Here is a 9,277-nt window from a genome sequence, read left to right on the forward strand (position 1 = left end):
TTCCCTCGTTATTCCAACATCAATTAAGCAAATAAAAGGTCTGGAGCTGATTCCAGGTGTGGCATTTGTATTTGGAACCAGTTTATGTGAATCCACAAAATGTGGTCAAAGGAGCTGTCAAACAAAAATCATTAGGCTGAAAAATGTAAATGAATGTCACATGTCGTGAAGTTGTTAATTAAACCTGAAAGTCGACATTTCAATTAAATCTCAGCTGTTTCATTTTAAGTCCAAAATGTTGGCATGCAGAGCCCAAATCACAAAGATTCAGTCACTGTCCATATATTTCTGGACCTAACTGTATGCCGAAATGCTGCCCACCTGCATTTATGCCAGAATGTCATGTAAAGGTCCCTTGGGTCTGCACAGCTCTGTATAAGAATCATTTGTGATATTGTTTATAGTTATTGCTTGTTTGTCCAGCCTTATAGGAGGAATGTGTTCTCTCCTCAGCTGCATTACAAGCATTGAAAAGAAAGAAGAGACTGGAGAAACAATTAACACAAATAGATGGGACACTATCCACCATTGAGTTCCAGAGAGAAGCTCTTGAGAATTCCCACACCAACACAGAGGTTTTGAAAAACATGGGCTATGCTGCTAAAGCCATGAAAACAGTGCACCAAAACATGTAAGTATGGCCCGTATACAGGACCAAGTATACATGGGCCTAATAACAATGATTGGAATGATATCACAGTGCAAAGATAATATAGTAATGTCACAGAAAATGAATAAGGAAAAAATAGCCCTCCTTTGCCATTGCTATGCCTGCTACCCCAAAAGTTACACCTCTACTATGCATGCCTGCCTACCATTAATCGTGAATGTGCTAAAGTCTGTTCATTCCAACATTTAGCTTCTTTGTATTTTTTTTAGATTAACAGCAATCTGCATTATAAAAACTCAAAAGGGAATCCGTCAGTAGGATCAACCCCAGTAAACAGTCTATATAGAAATGTGGGTGATAGGAAGGTGAATAAAATGATACTTTGATATTTGTGATCCGATGTCTTATTCCAGAGATATCCACATTTTTCTTAATAAGTAAATGAACTGTTAAGATCTATGGGCTGGATATAGATCTTCCTGACACTCTGCCTCCAGAGATTATTATAAATGAAAGTTACCAGTGTGAGACATGTAGTAGACCAGTAGAGCAGACTGTCAGTCATTACATGCCTCACACTGGTAACTCACCCTTTCATTTACAATAAGCCCTAGAGGCAGATTCTCAGGGAGATCTATGTCCGGCCCATAGATCTCAACAACTTATTTACATATTAAGAAAAATATGGATTTCTCTGGAATAATAGATTGGATTGCAGATATTAAGGTATCATTTTATTCAACTTTCTATGACTTGCGTGCTCATATAGTAGGAGGGTTGATCCTACTGACAGATTATTTTTAAAACACAATAATCTGTTACAGACAGGTCTGAGCAAAAACAGCACATTGTCCTCAGATTGTGAACTGAGAATATGATGATCATTCAGCCACCTCCTGTATACTGTGTCAGTCCGCTAGTAATTCAGTAACTGTGAGTATCTTAGATCATTAGCAGATTCTCCTACAAGGTGGTACTGGGCTTACTTGCTGACCAAACTCATAGAGAAGTACACAGGCTTCTCCCCCAATAGACCATGTTATCACACATGATAAGTAGCTCATGCATTGTAGTTAACACCATTGGGGACTTCTTTTTTTTAAAGGCGTGTTTGTCAGGCTAAAAATATTTTTTGCCGTTTGGTTTCATTAAAAATGTAGCAGTAATTAGCTTTTCTAGGCTTTTTGTTTCCTTGCCACCTTAACTTGGATGATTTTTGATAGCAAAACGCATATGAGAAGAGCACAGAAAAAGCCAGATATAAGACTTACAGGCTCACCTGGAGAATAGTCAGAAGAGCTTGTTGATGGAGGTGGAGAACTCTTTGGGTAAGTTCACACTAGGCGATTTTGCTGCGTTTTTTTATGCTAATTTTCAGCTGCTTTTTACAGTACCAGCAAAGCCTATGAGATTTCATAAATCTCATGCACACACATTGGTTTTTTGTTTGATCAGTATTTTGTGCTTTGCTGCGTTTTTTGGACATAGAGCATGTCACTTCTTTCAGCATTTTTCCTGTTTTTTTTTTTTACCCATTGACTTGAATGGGTGTTGAAAAAAACGCAGCAAAAACGCAGGTATCATTATTTGCTGCAATTTTTGCTGCTGAAAATCCAAGGACATTAGCATAGACCAAGAGAAAAAAAAGCAGCAAAAAACGCACCTAAACCTGCATTGTTGACGCAGCTTCTTTCCTGCCAAGAAGATCAGGTTTTGCTGCAGAAAAAAAAGCAGCAAAAATGCCCTGTGTGAACTTACCCTTTAAGTGCAGGAATTTCTCAAAAGAAGGAGAAAGCTGGCAGTAGGTAGTTTGTAGTAAGTAGTGGTACATGATTATTTTGGAATCAGAATTTTTTTTTGCTGTAAGTAAAATTGAATACGTTTATTGCCAATCTTATTGACTTCAAGACATGATGCAATTGAATTTCTATGTCACAGGATCTAAGAACCAGGGGTTCACCAGACTTGTACAGTCGCGGCCACAAGATTTGAGACTGACACAAATTTTGGTTTTCACAGCTTTAGTTTTTTAGATCTTTTAGTCGGAGGTTTCTATGGTCACTGAAGTACAATCTTTTTACTTCTTCCCTTTGCCCTGACGGCTGGATCTCAGCTTCTGGACCAAATCTTGACCGATGACCCACTAATGTCTAATCAGTGCTTGTAGTTGATCACAATTTCTCTGATTTTGTTTATCTTCCCGATTTTTGAGAATTGACAAAAGGTTCTCACTAGGATTGAGATCTGGGAGTTTCCAGGCCATGGACCCAAAATGTCAATGTTTTGTTCCCCTAGCCACTTAGTTATCAATTTTGCCTTGTGACATGGTCTCCATCATGCTGGGAAAAGCAGTGTTCATCTCCGAATTGTTCCTGGAGAAGTTCTTGTTGGAGGTTTGGTCCAGAAGCTGACATCCAGATCCCAGGGTGAATTGTAGAGGTCTTGAAAAATAAGGGTCAACCATGGAAATACTGAGTCTTTCCATAAACTTGATGTATTTGTCACTAAAAGTTTAAAAACTTCTGAAATGCTGATAATTGTACTTCTGTGACCAGAGAAACATCTGTCTAAAAGACGTAAAAACACTGAAGCAGAAAATTAATAAAACCCAAAATTTATGTAAGCCTCAAAACTTTTGGCCACGACTGCAGTCGGTTTGTGTCCTGACCTTTAGCTCATTTACAACAATCGAAACCTACAGGGAAATCCCTATGCCTGCACTACGCGATAACTCTGCCGCAGCCATTATGGCAATCGTTCAGCATTTGGTGGGAATTTTCCCCTATTTTAGCTGTTTTCCATCACTCCAGACTAGGACTACAGTTGTGATGTATTTGCTTTGTGTTTGCTCTGAACCATGTGCCGCATATTGATATATGTATTCTCAGCCGCCCGATAAAATATCTCTTTACTCCTTCATTGTTCTTTTTGATCATTCTGGAGAATACAAATAGCACCGAACTTGCAGCAATATTGATACATGTGGCCATTATACAAAGACGATTCTAAGGCCAGAGAAATAAAAGCTCTCTGTTGTGCTCTTACCAGTTAGGAGGATATAATTCTCGGAGCCGGCCAATGGCCGAATTCATGGTTTAATTAAGGACACATCCATTCTCTATGGACAAGAGCAATAGAAGCTCCAACTGCGACGTGAAGATTCTTTTTCTATAGATTTTTCCCCATTATATTTCTTACTAATATGTGAAATGTTGTTCCCCGCAGGGATCTGGATAAGATTGATGATTTGATGCAGGACATCCATGAACAACAGGATGTAGCAGAGGAAATTTCGAATGCCATTTCTCGCCCCGTTGGTTTTGGTGAAGAGTTTGATGAGGTAATTGCTGGTGACAAACGTCAGGATTTGTGTCTTCTTGTTAGTGGAATTCTTTTGTACTTTTATATTAGATCACGTTTACCGCTCTGTAAAAATGTTATTTCTCTCCATGATATTGAGTTTTGTAACAAATAATTATGCATTTAAAGCGGTTGTCCACCACTTTAACGTTGATGGCCTTTCCTTAGGAGAGGTCATCAATGTCTGATCGGTGGAGGTGCGACACTCGGCACCCCGCCGATAAGCTTTTCTCAGTGTCAGCTCAGTTACGGAGCTGCATAGCGAACCTCCATCTTCTGTATAGTGGCCGCGACCAGTACTGCACATCCATCCCCTATTGATTTGAATAGGGGGCTGACGTGCAGTACTCAGCCGCGGCCACTATACCGTAGAGGGAGCTGCGTAGTGCTCCGCCGGTGACCATTGAAGGCAGCTAGAATTTTATCATTTAATGGCATAAAGAGAAGAAGCCCTCCAGGGATTGGTAATGGCATATTAGCTTTTGTTATGTTTAATGTGGCTTGTACCTTAAAAAGAAGTTTTCATCAGTATTCTGCCAGCACCATAGTTGCTAGAACTTCCATTCAGACACTCCTCAATATGCACTATGTTTGTCAATTTTCAACAACTTTCCCGCCCTAAACTGAAAGCTCACATCTCTGTTATGCATATGTGCAGACTGTCAGACAGGAGACCAGGAGCAGAGGGACAAATACCAGCCCAAACGTCCTGTAATCCATCTTTGTGTCTCCGCTATTAGAGGCGAATTACAGGATTCCACATTAATACAGACGCTGGACTGCAAATAGGACTGAAGGGAGACACCCATTGGCGTGACTAGTGGAGATCTAAAACCCCACAGCGTTTTAAAGCACCACTCCATCATTGTTTTTTTATTGCAGCGCTGGTGTGATGTTCCCTGCCCTAACTCTAAGCCCTTCCTGCCGCCATCTTCACCTTTTATCACTGCTCCCGTTTGTGACCTGCGGAATCGCTCCAGTGTTTCATGTAGCAAGTCAGAGGTCACTGTTCAATGCAAGTGTATGAGAGTCTCTCATAGATTTGCACTCAGAGCTTGTGACGTAGCTTCTGACTTCCGGACAGTCAAAAATAGTGGTTACAAGATTGCGCTGCAGAATCTGAGCAGCACCGAAAAAGGTGAAGATGCCGGAGGGTGAGTTTAAGACCAGGGGCAGTGACATTACAGGAGAAGTACCAGCGCTGAAACCCCCCCTGCTGGATTGGTTCTTTAAAGGGAACCTGTCACCCCGTTTTTTCAGATTGAGATATAAATACTGTTAAATAGGGCCTGCGCTGTGCGTTACTATAGTGTATGTAGTGTACCCTGATTCCCCACCTATGCTGAGAAATACATTACCAAAGTCGCCATTTTCGCCTGTCAATCAGGCTGGTCAGGTCAGGTGGGCGTGGTGACATCGCTCTTTTCTTCCCCAGCTTTCCGTTGGTGGCGTAGTGGTGTGCGCATGTCCAAGTTCCGAATTCCCTGCGCGCACGTGAAGAAACAGCGCGCGATCTGCGCTGTTATCCCTTTCATCGGTGGGGGCGGCCATCTTTCTGGGGCCGCGCGTGCGCAGATGGAGTGCTCTGCTGCACGGGGCTTCAGGAAAATGGCCGCGGGATGCCGCGTGTGCGCAGGAGAGATCGCGGCGGCCATTTTCCCAAAGCCGAGATGCAAACTCCCGCGGCCATTTTCCATTCTTATAATTATCCCCCGGAGGAGGAGCGACTCTAAGAACAACCTGGCAGATATGTCATGCGGGAAGCAATACATTTGTACCATATTTACAGATTACGTAATTATTTATATAAGATGCTCGATAATTACATTGTGTTGCAAAATGTTCCAGATTGGTTAGTGTTACGTAAAACGTCTGCTTTATATAATGTGCCCTAAAGATTATTCCTGACTCTTACAGGATGAGTTATTGGCAGAATTAGAAGAACTGGAACAAGAAGACCTGAACAAACATATGTCAAGTGTCACGTTACCAAGTGTGCCATCCAAAAAACTGCCATCCAGACCAGGTAACAGCTCTGTCATTGAAATAATGCTTAGAAGAGCTCCATTGGCCTTGGTGCAGAATTTAGACCTGGGCCCCCACCTGCATGTTGGTCAGATGTATGGGCCCTTGTAGCATTATAGGTCCTATAACTGCATAAATGTTCACCCATCATGTAATAATATCTTCTACTTACACTCTCCTGTTTTGTCCTCCATCCTGGCTCCTTCTTGTAATAATGTCCCCCGTCCTGGCCACTTCTTGTAATAAGGTCCCCATCCTGGTCCCTTTTCTATAATAATGTCCCTCGTCCTGGCCCTTTTCTGTAGTCATGTCCCCCGTGCTGGGCCCCTTACTGATATAATGTCCCCTATCCTGGGCCCCTTCCTGGTCTAATTTTCTCCACCATGTTCCCCTCCTTGTATAATGTCCCCCATTCCTTTCCCAACACATAAAAAAAAGTTCTTATCTTCCTCCACTCCCACGATATGCGGCATCCTCTTCTACAGACTGAAGCTGACTTTGGCGCTCATGACGTCACTGCCATGCCACCCTTGATGGGCATGCCAACGTCAGCTGCCGAACTCTGATTGGCACACTGCTGCCCACCTCTGATTGACACAGTATACTTCAGGTGAATGTTCATCCTTGGACACAAATCCATCTGAAATGGCGCTGGCATCAGTGGGGCCCCCTCCCGCACGGGCGTACCCTCTGTGATAACAATCATTATACCCCTCTATGTAGTTGTCATTTCAGTTCCCTCCACTCATCTCCTCAACCTCCTACTTCTCAGTTATGTTCCACTATGCATTTTTTTTTTTATACTGGCACATGGTTTAATATTCAGTACTCTGGGAGTTGCTCTATTGTAATCAATGACCTGATATAGTATTACATTACCAGCGATAATAAAGACACTATTTTTGTTGTTCTTTTCATGCTATTCCTGGAGGACTTGAAAATGCAGAAAAATACAAATTTTAGGAATATAGGTTTTCTTTACATTAAAAGATACACTTTTGTAAAAAAAGATTTTACAATAGGGTTTTATTAAAAATGTTGGACAGTTCATTTTCTACAGCCTCTATGTACTGCGACCGAATGAGTAAATTGGAGATCAGCTTAGAAGATTGTTCAGGAGAATAAAGATAAAGGTTACAGTCATTAGAACTCACTGACAGATTTGACTGTTATCTCATTCTACTGTCTGTTATGTACAGTGGTAAATAAAGGATGTAGAAACCAAACAACCCATTTTTTCCCATTAAATATGTGTTCATTTCCTTTAACATGAGAGAGAACATTGTATTATAAAGCTGATCTTTCGGACAAGCACTAGGTTTGATTTTTATCCCTGGTTAGGAAATGATTTTTTTTATTAACATGATTAAAATGCATGTACATAGAGTTTCTATGTTAACAACAATTTACTATTTCTTTGCTAGCAGCATCGACAAGGAAGAGGGTGGAAGATGATGATGACATGCAGATGCTGGCGGCCTGGGCCAACTAATCAGGAACTATACAAGACAGTAATCCCCAACCAGTGCTGGCACATGGAGCCACATGCGCCCCCAAGCCTCCGGTATTTATCTCCCCAGTTGGTCACAGTTCCTCCAACTATTGGGGATCAAAGACATTGGCAGCAGTAATGAAACATGGCACCAGGTCAGCACCAAATAACGAGAAGTCGGCAGGCTAAGAACTGTTTGACTGTCACTGTGTGACTGTCACTTGGCTTCTGAGTAAGGATGCCATTATTGGCAATGATCGCTACAACCTGGAGTTCCACCAACAAAGCATTTATGTCATGTGGACTTGTTTTTAACACTGATGCTTTTTTTTATTCATTATTTTATCTGTACACATCAGTAAATGGATTGTACCTATGTAATATATGTAGTTGATAACTGTTCAGTCAAAAATGGCTCAGTCAATGGTTGGGGACCTGTGCTTTATACAGATTTGTACAGATATGTAAATGGTATGAGAAATATTACCTACCGTATATCTATATATGTGCTCTTCTACTGTAGCCCAGGGATAGCAAATGTAAGCTCTGCCATGATTATATATACACACACTCCTCAAGATTGAAATTTCAACACTAAGAAGATATACTTAAGGAAATCCCAGGCTGGGTAGATATGTTAATAAAATGCAATGGTTATATTGATTTGATCTCGGAACCAGTAATACGGCCATTTCTGCAAAGCGTCCCAATCTCCTCAGTCCAACAACATCAGGCCACATGTTGGTTGTGCTACTGTGAGCAGCCTGCATGGCCGGCCCTGCTAAAGTGCTGTCCTCACCTGCAGAGTCTCCAGACTTGTCTCCCATCAAACACATCTGGGACGTCATTGGTCGGCAATTTCTATAGGAGCTGCCAGCAGCGGATCTTGATCATTTGCTGCCCAAGTGCAGAACATTTCTCAAACAACCATTAGATAGCAGCCAAGATGTGTGAGGGCGTGGATTTCTGCATGTGGTGGTAATAATTGATGCTGGTGGATAAATCACAATGCTCTGAACATTTTGATCCCAATCTATCATTTGTTAAGTATCATTAACATGTCTATCCATCCTATGATTTACAAAGATCCACGACTTTTTCTTCTCGGTGTTTGAATTTCAATACAGTAATTTTTTATTTCATTATTTCAAATGGACGCATTTATTTTCTTATTGAAAAGGGAAGCCTAGCATTATATACAGTTTGTTTCCTATTAGGAAAAGTTTATGAATCCTTTATTCTACATGTTGCATTTTGTTGTAGGGTTTTCTGCTCTCTATTGTTTGCTGGACCTAATAAAACTGTGCTTCAGTTCATACCTACAATGTGTTATATACAACAAACTTCTTATAAGTGTTATGGTATCTCTTACGGAAGGAGTCTCTATACTGTGAGTCTAAAGCTTTAGCAAGACTACAACTCCCAGCATGCAGCCTATGAGTTCCAAAACTTTTATAGCTTTTCCTGGAAATGCTGAAGTGTTTTAAGGTATTCAGCATAATTTATTTTTGACATATTTAAGTACGTTTCTGATTTGTCAATAGGAAATCACTTGTCCATATGTCACCACCATTATTGGTTGTGCACATTATTATTATTATTATTATTTATTATTATAGCGCCATTTATTCCATGGCGCTTTACATGTGAGGAGGGGTATACATAATAAAACAAGTACAATAATCTTGAAAAATACAAGTCACAACTGGTACAGGAGGAGAGAGGACCCTGCCCGCGAGGGCTCACAATCTACAAGGGATGGGTGAGGATACAGTAGGTGAGGGTAGAGC

At 41.1% G+C, this 9,277-nt stretch overlaps 1 protein-coding gene across 2 annotated transcripts in view; it reads left to right on the plus strand.

The window, feature by feature from the left end:
- The window catches only part of CHMP4C (charged multivesicular body protein 4C), a 53,979-nt gene extending 45,167 nt beyond the window's left edge, over positions 1–8,812 (plus strand). Inside the window, exons 2-5 of one of the 2 annotated variants that reach the window (XM_069731536.1) lie at positions 454–631; positions 3,836–3,950; positions 5,888–5,996; positions 7,420–8,812. In XM_069731536.1, coding sequence (XP_069587637.1) covers positions 454–631; positions 3,836–3,950; positions 5,888–5,996; positions 7,420–7,487 — 470 coding nt within the window. In that variant the 3' untranslated portion in view covers positions 7,488–8,812. The remainder of the gene's footprint in view (positions 1–453; positions 632–3,835; positions 3,951–5,887; positions 5,997–7,419) is intronic. The other variant, XM_069731537.1, reaches the window with a different exon arrangement.
- The last annotated feature ends 465 nt before the right edge of the window (positions 8,813–9,277 follow it).

This window comes from Ranitomeya imitator, chromosome 6, assembly GCF_032444005.1.
Source record: "Ranitomeya imitator isolate aRanImi1 chromosome 6, aRanImi1.pri, whole genome shotgun sequence".
Lineage (NCBI taxonomy): Eukaryota > Metazoa > Chordata > Amphibia > Anura > Dendrobatidae > Ranitomeya > Ranitomeya imitator.